Source organism: Sapajus apella, unplaced genomic scaffold (assembly GCF_009761245.1).
Source record: "Sapajus apella isolate SASKATOON/1434 unplaced genomic scaffold, GSC_monkey_1.0 scaffold86, whole genome shotgun sequence".
Lineage (NCBI taxonomy): Eukaryota > Metazoa > Chordata > Mammalia > Primates > Cebidae > Sapajus > Sapajus apella.
The window spans coordinates 835987-853712 of record NW_022437026.1 but is presented as its reverse complement, the minus strand read 5'-3'; the positions used below and the strand labels follow the sequence as shown (position 1 = coordinate 853712).

General features: G+C 42.7%; 1 protein-coding gene across 2 annotated transcripts; it reads left to right on the top strand.

Annotated features, from left to right (window-relative positions):
* Window positions 1–5785: 5785 nt before the first annotated feature.
* TMEM52B (transmembrane protein 52B) lies at window positions 5786–16726 on the top strand. 2 transcript variants are annotated; one of them, XM_032254352.1, is made up of 5 exons: window positions 5786–6451; window positions 9149–9192; window positions 12204–12242; window positions 13339–13508; window positions 16158–16726. In XM_032254352.1, exons 1-5 carry the CDS (start codon window positions 6353–6355, stop codon window positions 16379–16381), a joined length of 576 nt encoding a protein of 191 aa, XP_032110243.1. In that variant the 5' UTR covers window positions 5786–6352; the 3' UTR covers window positions 16382–16726. The 2 variants fall into 2 exon arrangements, with proteins under 2 accessions (XP_032110243.1, XP_032110244.1); XM_032254353.1 differs by lacking the exon at window positions 9149–9192.
* Window positions 16727–17726: the final 1000 nt, after the last annotated feature.

Genomic DNA, 17726 nt, shown 5'->3' with positions numbered 1-17726 from the left:
AGGGACATGGATGAACCTGGAAACCATCATTCTCAGCAAACTGACAGAAGAGCAGAAGATCAAACACCGCATGTTCTCACTCATAGGCGGGTGTTGAACTATGAGAACACATGGACACAGGGCGGGGAGCACTACACACTGGGGTCAGTTGGAGGGAAATAGGGGAGGGACGGTGAGGGGTGGGGAGCTGGGGAGAGATAGCAAGGGGAGAAATGCCAGATGTAGGTGATGGGGAGGAAGGCAGCAAATCACACTGCCACATGTGTACCTATGCAACAATTTTGCATGTTCTTCACATGTACCCCAAAACCTAAAATGCAATAAAATAAATAAATGGGGGGAAAAAAAGAATTAAGAAATACTGAAAGGATATCACACTGAAAAGGGCACGTTATCATTTCTACAGTGACTCAGTTATTTTAGATGCCATGAATATTATATAACATAAAGTGTTTACCATTTTAACCATTTTTAGGTGTACCATTCAGTGGCCTTAAGTACATTTACAATGTCGTGCAGCCATCACCACCATCCATCTCCAGAACTTCCCATCTTCCCCGTCTGAAACTCTGTACCCACCAAACAATAACTGCCGTGATGGTGAATTTTATGTGTCTTCTTGACTGGGCCACGGGGTTCCCAGACAGGATGCTTTTAAATGAGATTAGCATATCAATCAACAAAGGAAAGCAGATTTTACTGCATAATGTGGGTGGGTCTCATTCAAAAGTTAAGGGCCTAAAGAACAAAAAAAGTCTTACCTTCCCCCAAGTAAGAAAGAATTCTCCTGCAGTCTGTGGACTGGAATTAAGCCAGCAGCTCTCCCAGTTCTCCACTTGCTAGCCGAGTCTGGCAGCCTACACTGCAGATTTTAACTTACCAGACTCTATAATCATACAAGCAAATTCCTTATAATAAATCTATTTCTATGTATGTATACCTCCTATTGATTCTGTTTCTCTGTACAGGTCCGACTAATACAAATTCGAATTCCTTTCTCCTCTCTTGGAAACGACCATTCTATTTTTTTGTCTCTATAAATTGGTTTACTTTAGGTACCTCATACTGGTGGAATCATACAATATTCAATCTTTTGTGTCTAACTTATTTTATTTAGCATTACGTCTTCAAGGATTATCAATGTTGTAGCATGTGCCAGAATTTCGTTCCCTTTTAAGTCTGCCTAATATTCCATTGTATGTATAAACCACATTCTACACTTAATTTATCCATCGACGGATGTTTGCGTTTCTCCTCTTTTTAAAGATCAGTGGGATAGTTTCTACAATCGTGTTGTGGCAGATAACTGGACAGATTTAAATAATTTTAGGAGGCTCCCATTATTCCTGCCTCCTGGTGTTCCTGATCTTGTATAAGCCTTCCCCTCCAGTGTAAGTGAGACCTATGACTTGGAATGTAGCAGAGACGCTGGAATGCATGTGATCATGCATATGTGCTTATGTAAGGTATAGTGACTAGTATGCTAAAGTCTCTCTCCCTATCCTGTCTCCATCTTTATCTCCCTGTCTAGATTTTTTTTTTAAATAGAGTCTCGCACTGTCACCAGGCTGGAGTGCAGTGGCGCAATCTCGGCTCACTGCAACCTCTGCCTCCTGGGTTCAAGCGATTCTCTTGCCTCAGCTTCCCTAGTAGCTGGGACTACAGGCACATGCCACCAAGCCCAGCTAATGTTTGTATTTTTAATAGAGACAGGGTTTCACCAAGTTGGCCAGGATCATCTCAATCTCTTGACCTCATGATCTGCCCACCTCAGCCTCCCAAAGTTCTGGGATTACAGGCATGAGCCACCGCACCTGGCCCTCCCTGTCTAGAGTTTTAAACGCAAGCTTAAATGAATCCTGTAGCCAAAAAGAAATAAATTCTGCCTGAGGGAGCTTACAAGTGAATCTTCCCAGGTGAGCCTTCAGATGAGCCGCCCAGCAGACACCTTGATTGCAGTCTTGTGACACACAAGCAGAGGACCCAACTAAGATGTGTCCACGCTTCTGACCCACAGATACTTTGAGATAATAAAAGTATGTTGTTTTGCATTGCTGCTCATATAATGTGTGGTGATGTGTTACACAGCATATGAACCTAAAACATCCTAAGATAAACTGAATCCTTCTGTCTTGTTTAACTTTTTTTTTTTTTTTTTCTTTTTTTTTTAGAGACGGGGTTTCACCATGTTGACCAGGATGGTCTCGATCTCTTGACCTCGTGATCCACCCGCCTCGGCCTCCCAAAGTGCTGGGATTACAGGCTTGAGCCACCGCGCCCGGCCTTGTTTAACTTTTTTTAAACTCTAATCTTTTTACGGACTTCAGTGCCTTTGAGGCTGTCACTCGATCCCTATGCTGTAATCTTGGCTCATCAGATGGAAACACTTCCCAGGGGATCTCCCAAGGGTTGCAAATATGAAACTTCTTCTGCTATATTATTTATTTTTGAAGTCAGGGCTGTGGACCTACTCACTGACTTACAGTTTGAGATTGATGGCTCAGAGTAAGAATAGTCCTGGTCTCTATTTTAATGAGGCACAGAGAGAAAAGAAATCCATAGTGGCCACCTGACTTAGGCAAGGTCAAAAGGAGAATAATCAATGGGACCAGAAGTAAGCAATTTTTTGGCTACACTTGTTACAGCAGTTGTATAACAATACCCTGAAGCACAGGTGTAAAGGTCGATGTACATGCACCCTCTACTGGTTCCACTCCAAGTTCTTAACTACCTGGGTATAAGCTAATGATTCACAAGTTTAAAGGAACTGCACAAGATTGTGTAGGATTGTAATGAGACCATTTCCCTCTACCCCAGCCACCTGCCCTTCTGAACCTGTCCAATGTGTACTTTGCTCAGTCTTCTTGCCTGATTTATCTTTCTTCTTTCATGATTCCTTATATGGAGGCTTGGTTAGGGACAGAGTTAAAGCTGCCCCAAGGCATAATCTCATTCATTAGGACAAAAACCAACTTTTATTTTTCCAGTGGCTAATCTGATGAGGGAAAAAAAAGGGTAATAGTAATTCTAAGAAAGGAAAGTCACAAGGAGATCATTAACAGGACCTATTTTGTTCAAACCTGTTAGGAAGCTGGAAGGCAAAAAGATAATGGCAATCACATGTTAGAAAGTGCAGGTGGGAAAGGGGAGTCTTGTTAACCAGCAAACCTGTTTAGGCAGGTGAAGGCTGGCATGGCTGGGGGAAGAGGTGGCCAGGCAAGCAAGGGAAAATATTCAAGAATTAGAATATCAAGAAACCTAAAACGTGGTCTGGAGAGGGAGTGGTGTAAAAATATACAAGAGGGCTGGGTGCGATGGCTCACCTCTGTAATCTCAGCACTTTGGGAGGCTGTGGGTGGATCACAAGGTCAAGAGATTGAGACCATCCTGGCCAACATGGTGAAACGCAGTCTTTACTAAAAACACAAAAATTAGCTGGGGGTGATAGCTCATGCCTGTAGTCCAGCTACTTGGGAGGCTGAGGCAGGAGAATCTCTTGAACCCAGGATGCAGAGGTTGCCACAACCTCTTGCCCGCGCTACCCCAGCCTGGTGACAGAGGGAAACTCTGTCTAAAAAAAAAAAAAAAAAAAAAAAAAAAATATATATATATATATATATAATGTACAAGAGAAGCATAAAGGACAGTAATTATCCAGAATAGTGAAAGTAAAGGTTGCTGGCAAAATTCACTGAAAATCAAAATAATCTTAGTGAACACAAAAAGTATCAGTTAGGATTGTAATAGTTATTTTACACATATTAACTTATTTAATCTGTATAAACCTATCAAGTAAATATTACTAATATTACCCCCATTTATTTTTATTTATTTATTTATTTATTTTTAAGATGAGGTTTCACCGTGTTAGTCAGGCTGGTCTTGAACTCCCGACCTCAGGTGATCCACCCGCCTTGGCCTCCAAAATGCTTGGATTACAGGCGTGAGCCACCACGCCTGGCCTATTACCCCCATTTTATATAAAATAAAAGTAGGCCAACAGAGATCTAACCTGCCTCAAGATCTCACAGCTCATAAATGACAAAACTAAGTATTTAAACCTGGGTATCCTGGCTAGGCTTTAAGCCTTGGTGCTCTACTGTCTTTCTGACAAGAAGAAGAGAAGGGAAAGGTTCATGATGGGTTTCCTATGTTCGGGGAACTCATGATAGAAATACCGTATTCACAATGACTTCTTTTCTCTTATTGCATTTTCCCTAGTAAATAACATCGAAAGCAGGTCAGGTGGGTATTCCACTCCTGTTTTATGAATGGGAACATTAAGGGCTGGAGAAATTACATAATAATTTAGTGGAAGGTCAACTAAAGCTCTGCTCTCCTTGTCCTATAAAATACCTTCCACCTTGCCAAGTCTTCTATTGAAATCTGGAAATCACTCTTCATCCTAACCCCAATTGCCTAATTAAAAAAAAAAAAAGACTCTCAGTGCTCCTTTAGTTTTGAACCTGACAGATTTTAAATTACCAGTATTGTACCAGGCCAGTGTCTTGGTATTTGTTTTCCTTAGCTGAGAACAAAACTGGTTTATATCCTCCATTCTCATATCCCATCATCAAGCTGTGTGAGGACCCTTAGAGTATGATCAGCCTACCCAGGAGCCTCCCTCCCACAATCACTCGGTAATTAGATTTACAGAGCTGGAAAGGCTCTGAAATGAGTTTTTATTCCATTCTTATGAGATAGTGATATCACTGTAAACTAACATCTACTTTTCTTATCCCAGCCTGGCCAACATGATGAAACCTTATCTTTACTAAAAATACAAAAATTAGCTGAGTGTCACGGCGGGCACCTGTAATCCCAGCTACTCAGGATGCTGAGGCAGGAGCATTGTTTGAATCCAGGAGGGAGAGGCTGCAGTGAGCCAAGATCGCACCACTGTACTCCAGCCTGGGCAACAGAGAGAGACTCCATCTCAAATAATAATAATAATAATAATAATAATTTTCTTATGAAATATTTGGTATTAAGTAAAGATCACCTATTTAAGTACAAATCATTCTTACAGTATTCATTTGTTTTGTTTTGTTTTAGGTAGATTCTCACTCTGTCGCCCAAGCTGGAGTGCAGTGGCGCTATCTCAGCTCACTGCAACCTCTGTCTTCCAGGTTCAAGTGATCCTCCTGCCTCAGCCTCCTGAGTAGCTAGAATTACAGGTGCCTGCTATGACACCCAGCTACTTTTTGCATTTTTAGTAGAGACAGGGTTTCACCATGTTTGTTGTCCAGGCTGGTCTCAAACTCCTGGCCTGAAGTTATCAGTCAGCCTTGGCCTCCCAAAGTGCTGGGATTACAGGCGTGAGCCACGGCATCCAGCCCCATTTGTTTCTATAGATTTGCTTATTATGAGTATTCTGTGCTCTTGCGTGGGTGCCTGTTTTTACTCTGACCTTAGGCTTTGTTTTTGTGAGTGGCAAGACATTTCTCAATCGCATCACTACTTTACCAAAGAGAGAGAGAGAAAAAGAGAGAGAGAAAGGAACAAGACAAGAGGGAAAAGAAACAAAGAAGCCTATATATTTGTTTTTTAAAAATTTGGTTTTAAAATAATGTCTTTCTCACTTATCTATTTCAATGAGAAGTGAAGTCAGGGTGAAGAAACGTGTCACTGACAACACAGGAAAATTCTAATCTTCCAACTTGATTTCTCATCTTCAGATCTGTTTTCTCAGGAGATGTGATGGCTTTCCTGTTCATTTGGCAAACTCTCAGTCTTACCCCAATGATTAAGGATAAATGACCCAGAACCAGGAGAGTTGATTATCAACGTAGTGAAGGGGAGGGTTTCAAAGAGCAAGAAGGGGTTGTTAATCACATGGGGAGAGAAGAAGGGAGATTGGCAGGGTGACTTTCACCCTGCAACAGTCACCCTGGAGTGCTCTGGTGAAGGATTAAGAATATTACCAGTTTTCTGATGAAGAAAAGAACATATTTGGTCACCAGCAATCTGCCTTTGACCATCCTCAAAGCCAAGATTTTCATCACTGTCTAGAAAAATACCTCATTCAGAGGACACATAAGTCCTCTTTGAATGCCTTCTTTTTGGGAGCAGTGAGAGAAAGAAACTTAGAGATGTAGAAAGAATTAATGGTATAAAGGAAAGAAAGAAGGCAAAAGGTAGCAAATGTGGGGCCATAGAAATAGTAATAAGAATAGAGAAGAAAACCAGGAAAACAAAAGGGGAGGCAAAGGCCATAGAAAATAACAGCCAGAGAGAGGAAGAGAAGACGGAGAAAGAGAGAGAGAAAAGCTGATAAATTGCTGAGAAGTTTCTCTCCTTAAGAATTCTAAGTCAAGAAGTCAAATATGGCACAGAGCATGGAAAGGAGGCAATGGATGCCCAGTGCAAGATTCTGAAGAAGCCGGAATTCAGCCCGATGGGAGTCCGAGTTCATGTCGTGGCAGCCTCTGCCCTGGTGCATTTCATCTTGGTGAGTTCAGGGACGAAAAGGCAGAAAGATTGTCCTTTTCCACAGATTAATCAATTCTCAGAAGAATCTGAAAGGAAATGGACTGTGGGGTGGGGAGACATATACAGAGCCCTGAGGGTAGCAGGGAAATGAATAACTACAAAGTTTTGTTAGTATTCTGAGATTGTATAGATGCTTGTGTGACTGACGGCAATGTCCAGCAAAGGGGGGCAGAAATTAGAGTGAGCATGGAAACAAGCAGGATAGCTGTGGCACTTTAGAAGTGCCACTGAAGCATATTTCTCTCTTTTAGCATCTTATCACTCATCCCTCAAAATCCCAAAAAAATTATGAAAACTAGGCCTGTAATTCCCCTAAACAACATTTACCATATCAGATCTAATCCCATTCTAGCAGTTTAGGTGCCTCTAGTCTAGAAATAAGAGAGGGAGAAAATATTTTGAGCCCCACAGTGAATCAGAAGTCTCTGAGTAATCCGTTAGTGGAGAAAAGGGTCACTGGACTGAGGGATTCTAAACAATCGTCACAGGGAAGTTAATAGAGCCATGTCATCTAGCAAGAAGGAGAACAAATCAAGAAAACTGGACAGTATCAGTTTCCCGTATGCCCCTGTCCGGAGTGGGCTGTATGTTTTTCTTGCTAATAGACCTGTTAAAGTGGTGTCTGAAAATCCATTTTTTTCTTATATTTTCTTTTTGTTTCCTCTTCACTTCCTTTGCCTTCTCTTCCCTTCATTGTTCCTTTCTTTTCTCTTTGCAACAAACCTGAAAAGTGGCATTTTCTCTGTTGGGCACTTGAAGCTTCTCTTGCCTTTAGTGAAGAAAGCGAAAGAAAGTCCCAGGGTTGGGTGGAGGAAACACATTTTGTCATCCTTAGTAGCCGTCTCTTTTAAATGAAAAGTCAAACAGGGGTTTCCAAATTTTCTTCTTTTTTTTTTTTTTTTTTTTATGATGGGGTTTCACCATGTTGGCCTTGAACTGGTCTTGAACTCCTGACCTCAGGTGATCCACCCACCTCAGCCTCCAAAAGTGCTAGGATTACAGGCATGAGTCACCTCGCCTGGCTTCCCAAATGTTATCCGCAAGGGCTGGCTGTTAATCCTTTTGTAGGTCCCTCTCACCTGATACGTCTTGAGTATGTGTGTCTCTTTACCCCTTCACTGCCCACCACAAACTCCCAATAGTTACAAATCTGTTTCTTTTCTAAGGATCTTTGTGGTTGCTTTCCTGAAATATCAGATCACTCAAGTTATTAGAAGAGAGAAGCAGCTTATAGAATTGAGTTCACTTAAATGGTTTGTTGTTGTTGTTTTCAAAAAGGAGTTTTGCTTTTCTTGCCCAGGCTGGAGTGCAATGGCACGATATTGGCTCACTGCAACCTCTGCCTCCCAGGTTCAAGTGATTCTACTGCCTCAGCCTCCCAGGTAGTTGGGATTACAGACATGTGCCACCACACCTGGCTAATTTTGTATTTTTTTAGTAGAGACAGGGTTTCACCATGTTGGTCAGGCTGGTCTCAAACTCCTGACTTCAAGTGATCCACCTGCCTCAGCCTCCCAAAGTGGTGGATTACAGGCGTGAACCACCGCACCCAGCCTTAAATGGGTTTTTGAAAGAGGAAGTCACCTAAAACATCAGGTCGAAGAAGGAGTGAACTCTTCTTTTAGGAGTAGTAGAAGGGACTTGATAGCCATGCCAAGGAATCGTTGGAGAAACTTTGTCCCCAGTGCCATTAATTCATTCAGTACATATCGATGATAGAGTTTGCTTTGAGTTCTGTCTACATCAATAGGTGTGTACATTTGATCACATTACTTAAAACTCTGTACCTTAGTCCCTTAACCTTTCAAGATAAGGTTAAATATAGCCACCAAGAGGGTTATTGTGATTAAATGTTATAAAATATTAAGAGTTCATAGCCAGGTGCGGTGGCTCACACCTGTAATCCCAGCAGCACTTGGGGAGGCTGAGGCAGGTGGATCACTTGAGGTCAGGTGTTCGAGATTAGCCTGGCCAACATGGTGAAACCCCATCTCTACTAAAAATACAAAAATTAGCCGGGTGTGGTGGCATGCACCTATAGTCCCAGCTACTCAGCACGTTGAGGCAATAGAATTGCTTGAACTTGGGAAGCGAAGGTTGCAGTGTGATGAGATCATGCCATTGCACTCCAGCCTGGGGGACAGAGCAATACCGAAGAAAAAAAAAAGAGTTCTTAGCAGTCTGACTGGTATCTAGTAGCTATTCAATAAATAAGACCCTCTGCCCCACTCGCCCCCTCGCTTTCCCCTTCTTCTTTTGTATAGTCATTGTCAGAGTAAGAGGATAAAAAAGAGTAGTGGTGTAGAATTCCACTGGGCAGGAACTAGGAGGACGATAGCAATATCCCAAGGGACAGATATTTTCTACTACAAACACATTAACGTAAATGGCTGCCTCTCATACACAAAGGTGGTGATGGTTACCCACTGCCAAAACGACAGATGAGATATTTGTTCTTCAACGTTCCTTTACCTCAAGTACAAAGGCCTGCAAGTATGGGGGAGATGAAAATAGCAGTCCTAAATAGACTGCCCCTATGACTGTGACCTTCTTACTCATTCATCTAACACAGCACAACCATTAGTGATTATTGGTAGGCAGCTGAACACAGCAGACAGGACAATTTCCCTGTATAAGACAATTTCTCTTTCTACAGCTTTCTGGGACGAGATGTGAGGAAATCTGTGGCAACCCTGAACAGTAAGTATCTGAGAGTTTAAGCTGGGAGGATGGAGCGACAGACAAAAACATCACTACCCCCAAAAGAGGGTCAAGAGGTCACTAGACATCTATGACTTCCTTTTATTTTTTTTTTTTACTTAAGTAATGGATCTCATAGATGGGTTATCACAAAATAAAGACATGTGTTTGTGTCATCCTAAGCACTCAGAATAACACTGCTGATAGCACTGTTTTCTCCAAAGCCAATCTTCCCATCAAAGCAGCAGGATTAATCTCAATTTATATAGTCATAGGACTTGCAAAAGACATCCTTAGCCCTGTTTGTCAGTGACTCATCAGGACAGACTGGGTTTTGTATCTAGTCACTGGCGTATATATTTGGATGATTTCCAAAGTAACATTACTACTTTAAATTGGGAGAGTATTTTCTAGTTTTTATGGCATGTTAGCATTTATTGCAGACTTCATTTAGCTATCACTTTGATGTAGTTATCGACTAATCGAAGCCTGTCACATTTAGGTCTTATGTAGACACAGAGGACATGAAGATAACAATGCAAAAGAGTCATTCCACCTAAAGGAGATATAGGCTGGGGACGGTGGCTCACGCCTGTAATCCCAGCACTTTGGGATGCTAAGGTGGGCAGATCATGAGGTCAAGAGATCGAGACCACTCTGACCAACATGGTGAAACCCCGTCTCTACTAAAAATACAAAAATTAGCTGGGCGTGGTGGTGCGCACCTGTAATCCCAGCTACTTAGGAAGCTGAGGCAGGAAAATCTCTTGAACCCACGAAGCGGAGGTTGCAGTAAGCCGAGATCACACCACTGTACTCCAGCCTGGGCGACAGAGCAGGCGGGACTCCGTGTCTAAAATAAAATAAAAAATAAAGAAACTGGCTGGGTGTGGTGGCTCACGCCTGTAATCCAAGCACTTTGGAGGCCAAGACGGGCGGATCACCTGAGGTTGGGAGTTCAAGACCAGCCTGACCAACATGGTGAAACCCTATCTTTAAATAAGTAAATAAATAAATAAACTATAAAATAAACATTTTAAAAAGTAGGGGCACTTTGAATAAAAACTTGTTCAGGATGAAGGAAAATGCATATTTAGCCATGGGAAGGGTTTCTCAATAGCCAGGTCTGTTAAGCCCAGGAAAATGGTGATGGCCTTGATTACCTGTCACGTGCACATTGGATGTTGACTACTTGATACCTGCTGTCTGAGGTTTTACACATCTTCCACCATAGAAAGAATCCTTTCCTATAAACCAGAATCCAATTAGAACTAGAGGAGTTTTCAACAAGTAAGAAATGTGAGAAAGCCAAGAGGAGCCATTGTTCAGTGAAAAAAGACAAACTATATTTTCTATAAGTGTGTGGCCAGAAAATAGAAATAGATTCGCTAGATTTCAGTAGTAAAGAATTATTAAATGATAAAATTTGCTGCTCTTCAGAGATACACAAATACTCATCCTCCCTCACCCTCCAACTCCTGACCTTATCTTATACTCCTTCTCTCATACCATACCATTTTTTTTTTCATTCTTACAGAGAAAATTTACAATTGCCATAGTGAACTGTGAATATTAATTTAGCTTTCATCATGGTAAAGTTGGCTTCCACTTTTTTCCTTCTTCCTGTTTGGCCTCAGTGGATATGCATATTAGTTTTGATCCTGGATGTGGAAAATTAGGGTACTCTTTATGGTGGGTGTGATATTGTGAAATACATATTTAATTTTGTCCCTATCTCCTAGCATACAACTTCGAAAATCCCTGGAGTCCTCAAAGCAAGAAGTCTCATTTTGCATGCCAGTTAGTTGTCTGGTGGCTGGCAGCTCCTAGGTAGATTCAGGATGGGACTGGTCATTGGAAAGACCAAGGCAGAATCCTTAAAGCCCCACCCCTCAACATCCAGGGAAAGTAGAGGGGCTGAAGGTTAAGTTGACCATCAATGGCCAATGATTTAATCAATCATGCCTACATAATGAGGCTTTCATGAAAATCCCAAAGGATGGATTTGGAGCGTTTCTGTACAGCTGAACAGGTGGAGGTTTCTGGAGGGTGATGCACTTGGCAGGCATGGAAGCTCCGTGCCTCTTCCCACGTGCTTTGCCCTACGCATCTCTTCATCCGCATCCTTGGTAAGATGTAATAAACTGTAGATGTAAGTGTTTCCCTGAGTTCTGTGAGCTGCTCTAACAAATTAATGCAACCACAAGAGGGGAGTCATGGAACCCCCAATTTATAGCCAGTAGGTCAGAAGCACAGGCAAAAAAAACTCGTGATTGGCATCAGAATTCTGGGGAGCAATCTTAGGGACTGAGCCCTCACCCTGTGGGATCTGATACTATCTCCAGGCAGGTAATGTTGGAACTGAATTGGATCAGAGGACACTCAGCTGTCGTCGGTTTCTGAAAGATTGCTTGCTTGTGGTGTGTGGGGAAATCCCCACCCAGCCACAGCTGGTGTCAGAGGGTTGGGAGAGTACAGCAGGAAGAAGCTAAGTTTCTTTTTTCCTACATTCTCAGTGGGAGTGTTGCAACAGCTTGCAAAAGATAAATTACAAATGTGATTGTACGCCTTTCATATTCATAACTGAAATTTTCTTTATGTTTACATTTCACTGACCTCAAATATACACAAGCCTTAACTTTCACATCCATTTTCAAAGTCACTCTTTGTAAACCTGCATTCCAAGTGCTTTCTTGGTATCTTTTATCATAAGTGTTTACAATAGGCACAGATACGTTTTCTATGAACACTACTAATGATCACTGCTTTCGCTTGTTTTATAGTAATTTACAAAATGACTTGCGCAGTGCCATCTCTATTATGAAGTACTATTTAAAGCTTATCATTTGGCAAAACATTCAACTAGCTACATTGAATGTTAGCAACATAACCCACGGCGCTTTTATTATAACTAGGTATCACATCATATTGTAACTCATATTTCTGAGTCTGGAGTTATAACAAGGATTGACTATATTTTTAATGTGGAAAACTTTATTATTTCTTTATAGTTGCCTAACCACAGACTGGGTACATCTCTGGTATATATGGTAAGTTTCACTTATAATACCCAGAAAGACACTGTATTCCTTAAGGCCATTAAAAATGACAGCCTGCCTACTTACTTAGCATCTCATGGAGTAAGATTTCATTATTTCACCACTACCTATGTGACAATATGTCAGGATTTCCTTTGTCTTTTCTTTCTTTATTTCTTTTCTTTTTTTTTTTTTTTTTTGAGATGGAGCCTCGCTTGGAGTGCAGTAGTACAATGTCAGCTCACTGCAACCTCCGCCTCCCGGGTTCAAGTGATTCTTCTGCCTCAGCCTCCTGAGTAGCTGGGATTACAGGCAGGCACCACCACGTCCAGCTAATTTGTGTATTTTTAGTAGAGACGGGGTTTCATTATGTTGATCAGACTGGTCTCAAACTCCTGACCTCATGATCTCTCCATCTCAGTCTCCCAAAGCGCTGGGATTACAGGCGTGAGCCACCGCACCCGGCCGGGATTTCCTTTTTCTATACCATCTCCTCTACAAGCATCAAAACATTATTGTGTCCTTCCATTGGAGTCTTTCTAGAAATATCTCTACAAAGGAGATGATTTTAGTGAATCAAAACTCAGACCCTGACCAGGTGTGGTAGCTCACGCCTGTATTCCCAGCACTTTGGGAGGCCAACACAGACAGATTGCTTTGAGGGCAGGAGTTTGAGACCGGCCTGAGCAACATAGTGAAGCCCTATCTCTATTAAAAATACACACACACACAAAAAAAATTAGTCAAGTGTGGCGGCATGTGCCTATAGCACTGGCTGCTCGGTAGGCTGAGATTGTGTCACTGCACTCCAGGCTGGGCAACAGAGAGAGACTCTGTCTCAAAAAAGAGAAAAAAAAAGCAGTCTCCCCAAACTACCTTAAATGTCTTATTATTTGTTCTAATGAATTGACTTACTCCAGCTGACAAAATAAGGAGGTATATATGTAAAGCAAAAGCTTTGAAATTAAAATTATAAATTAGAATATTTATAATTATTCTATAAAATATTCAAACAAGAATCAAAACACAGACATTGAAGACTGGTTACAGCAGAACTAGGAAAAAAGCCAAATCCCAGAACTCCCACTCGCCCCGTGGACTCTTGCAGGTTGCTGGTTGTGATTGGCGCGCTGCTTCTCCTGTGTGGCCTGACGTCCCTGTGCTTCCGCTGCTGCTGTCTGAGCCGCCAGCAGAATGGGGACAATGGGGGCCCACCACCCTATGAGGTCACCGTCATTGCTTTCGACCATGACAGCACTCTCCAGAGCACTATCACATGTGAGTACACTGACCTTTTAAAAACCTGGGAGAAGACCCGATTTAAATGAATAATGAAAAGGGTGCGAAGGCATAGAACACTGATGGAGTGGTATTAAAGATCCCAGGACTCATAATAGTTTCAATGTCCAGAAGTCTGATGGTGCAGTGACCTGGGCTCTCACTGAAGCTGTATTCTGAAGGATCTATCTGGCTGACGATAAAGAAAGAAGTGAAGTATTGGAGACTATTGGAAATATTGAACAGGAAGAATTAGCCAGTTTATAAGCAGTTACTTTGCTAAAAGCTATTTTGAACTCCAAACAGATCCCTTTTTCAAAATGTCTTGAATTTTGTGGAAACCTCCTTTTGCTATTGTCTATACTATTTTATATTTTTAAATAAATTAATGGCATATACTTTCAGTTCTTTATTCTTCAAGTCTTGATACACTAAATTTTAGCCTTAACATTTTCTCAATAATTATAAGACACTTTCCCTTTTCTCCTGAGGTTCTGTTCTTTCCATTATGTTCTTCTTTTTTTTTTTTTCTTCTTTTTTAGATTAAGTCTCACTCTGTTGCCCAGGCTGGAGTACAGTGGCGTGATCTCAGCTCACTGCAACCTCCACCTCCTAGGTTCAAGCAATTCTCTGCCTCAGCCTCCCGAGTAGCTGGGATTACAGGTGCCCACCATAATGCCTGGCTATTTTTTGTATTTTTAGTAGAGATGGGGTTTCACCATCTTGGCCAGGCTGGTCTTGAACTCCTGACATCGTGATCCACCTGCCTTGGCCTCCCAAAGTGCTGGGACTATAGGCGTGAGCCTCCGTGCCCAGTCAAAATGGTTACTTTCTTTTTTTTTTTTGAGACAGAGTCTCCCTCCATTGCCCAGGCTGGAGCGCAGTGGTGGGATCTCAGCTCACTGCAACCTCTGCCTCCCAGGTTCAAGCGATTCTCATGCCTTAGCCTCCTGATTTGCTGAAATTACAAGCAGCCACCACCATGCCCGGCTAATTTTTTTTTTTTTTTGTATTCTTCATAAATACAAGGTTTTACCATGTTGGCCAGGCTGGTCTCAAACACCTGACCTCATGACCTACCTGCCTCTGCCTCCCAAAGTGCTGAGATTGCAAGCATGAGCCACTGTGCCTGGACTATGTTCTTTCCTAAAATTGAGGAACTGGCAGAACACCAGCTGGAAAACATGGATATTTATTTTGAAAAGAGAATGATGGCTGGGCACACCTGCAATCCTAGCACTTTGGGAGGCTGAGGTGGGTGGCTGACTTGAAGTAAGGAGTTCAAGACCAACCTGGTCAACATGGTGAAACCTTGTCTCTAGTAAAACTACGAAAACTGGCTCGGTGCAGTGACTCACGCCTGTAATCCCAGACTTTGGGAGGCTGAGCTGGGTGGGTCATTTGAGGTCAGGAGATCGCAACCAGTCTGGCCAACATAGTGAAACCCCATCTCTACTAAAACACAAAAATCAGCCAGGCATAGTGGCACACACTTGTAATCCCAGCTACTTGAGAGGCTGAGGCAGGAGAGAATAGCTTGAACCTGGGAGGTGGAGGTTGCAGAGAGCTGAGATTGTGCCACTGCACTCCAGCCTGAGCGACAGACGGAGACTCTGTCTCAAAAAAAAAAAAGAAGAAAGAAAGAAAAGAAAAAGAAAATGAAAAGAAAGAAAAGAAAATAGATAAGGTAAAAATAAATATTCCTAAGGAGTCTATAGTGTCCAGGGCTGGGGGAAGGGGATCTATGTCTGAAAGGGGAAAGGGCAGAGTTGAGATGCAGGACCATTCTTTAGATTATTTGAGGATACCAGAGAAAACAGGTCCTTCCAGCAGGGCAGGAAGCTGGGTTGTACACATGCTTCCAAGATATTCATAAAGTTTGTGGCAAGCAGTGACAATGAGTTTGAACACTTGTTAAAAATGAAGGGACAGGCCAGGCGCAGTGGCCCACGCCTGTCATCCTAGCACTCTGGGAGGCCGAGGTGGGTGCATTGCCTGAGCTCAGGAGTCTGAGACCAGCCTGGGCAACATGATGAAACCCTGTCTCTACTAAAACACAAAAGAGATTAGCCGGGCTTGGTGGCCGGTACCTATAGCTTCAGCTACTAGGGAGGCCGAGGTAGAAGAATTGCTTGAACCGGGGAGGCAGAGGCTGCAGTGAGCCGAGATCCTGCCACTGCACTCCAGCCTGGGTGACAGAGTGAGACTCCATCTCTACAAAAAAAAAAAAAAAAAAAAAAAAGAAGAAGGGATAGGGTCAGGCATGGTGGCTCATGCCTGTAATCCTAGCACTTTGGGAGGCCGAGGTGGGTGGATCACCAGATCAGGAGTTCAAGACCAGCCTGGTCAACAAGGTGAAACCCCGTCTCTACTAAAAATACAAAAATTAGCTGGGTGCAGTGGTGGGCGCTTGTAATCCCAGCTACCCAGGAGGCTGAGGCAGGAGAATCACCTGAACCTGGGAGGCCGAGGTTGCACTTAGCTGAGATCATGCCACTGCACTGCAGCCTGGGTGACAGAGGGAGACTCCATCTCAAAAAAAAAAAAAAAAAAAAGGAAGAAACAGTGAGTGTGAAGAAGTAAGTCTCTGCTGTCTGAGGGTGTCCCATTTCCCTTAGTTCCTTAGCTCTGTTCCTTCTTTCTTCACAGCTCTGCAGTCGGTTTTTGGCCCTGCAGCTCGGAGGATCCTGGCTGTGGCTCACTCTCACAGCTCCCTGGGCCAACTGCCCTCCCCTTCGGACACCCTCCCAGGGTATGAAGAAGCTCTTCACATGAATCGCTTCACAGTAGCCAGGTGTGGGCAGAAAGCACCTGATCTACCCCCAGTCCCTGAAGAAAAGCAGCTGCCTCCAATAGAGAAGGAGTCAACATGAATAGGACCCTCTTGGAACTGACCGGAGCTGTGATTTTATAAATAGGGGTAGAGGTATGCCCAGAGTCTGTGGGTAAATGGATCATATTCTCTGCTAACCCTCAGAAGTTTTAGGATGGCTCTGACACCATCATTCTATGGGAAAGATGGGTTCTGACTCTTCATTCACGAGCCTTTATATTTTCTGATACAGAATGCTCTAACTGGGAACTCTGATTTTTTATCCAATGGCTGAAATCTGCAAGTAATCTCTAGTCACACTGATTACTACTAAACCGGGAAATCATCAAGGTGTCTTGAATCCCTTCAACTATTGAGTGCATATAAAATTCCTGTACCCACATGATACTGTAAGTTGTGTTTCTGTCAGCTAATACATGCGGTAAACTGGAAAAGAAAGACAGCAGTGTCAGCACAACCATCGATATTAATGCACTGAATGCATTCATCTTTCCTCCTGAGACAGCAATAGATTTTACACTGAATGACAATGATCATCTTAGCACAACGTACCCACCCGGATATCTAAAATCCATGGATGACATTGCTGACATGGGCTAAGATAACACAGTATAGTATTCAAGTGCCAAATATCAGTCTTTCTTTCTCTCTGTTCCTACCCATCAGCAGTATGAAAAACTCCATACTGTGCAAGCAACAGATTAATTCTTCAGTTCCTCTGCACTGCAAACACCTACGTGTGCACACATGCATGTACACATGAATCCAGTTTCAACTTTAAAGGAATAGTGTTGCTTTGCTGCTTTCCTGTTTTGTCTGGACCACCTAAAGCCACAACACCCCTATAGTGACACACGCTTGTCTCTAGTGGTGGCCCTCACTGCCACCTAGTGGAGGCATGGTGGAAAATACACTCTCTCCTTTGAGCCTATCTGCAATTCTCTCCAGTTGTTGGAGCAAAAAGTAAATGCTGAACTAAGCCTGGATGGGATGCTTCCCAATCTATGCATATAACATATCACCACCAGAAGTATAATTACTGGAAAATCAAAAAAGTGATGCACATTTGGGGAAAAACTACTCACCTTAGATAAGTCACCAAAATCCTCTTTTTGTTGAGATTGAGTTTTGCCCTTATAGCCCAGACTGGAATGCAATGGCACGATCTGGGCTCACTGCAACATCTGCCTCCTGGGTTAAGCGATTCTTTTGCCTTATTTCCCAAGTAGCTGGGATTACAGGTTCCTGCCACCACACCCAGCTAAATTTTGTATTTTTAGCAGAGACGAGGTTTCAGCATATTGGCCAGGCTGGTCTCGAACTCCTGACCTCAGGTGATCCTCCCACTTCGGCCTCCCAAAGTGCGGGAATTATAGGCCTGACCC

Bases quoted from the DNA above. Each gene is read 5' to 3' on its own strand.
- TMEM52B (XM_032254352.1), top strand. From the start codon at position 6,353: ATGGATGCCCAGTGCAAGATTCTGAAGAAGCCGGAATTCAGCCCGATG. The intron at 6,452-9,148 runs GTGAGTTCAGGG...CTCTTTCTACAG, and splicing joins CCCTGGTGCATTTCATCTTG to CTTTCTGGGACGAGATGTGA. The intron at 12,243-13,338 runs GTAAGTTTCACT...GGACTCTTGCAG, and splicing joins GTACATCTCTGGTATATATG to GTTGCTGGTTGTGATTGGCG.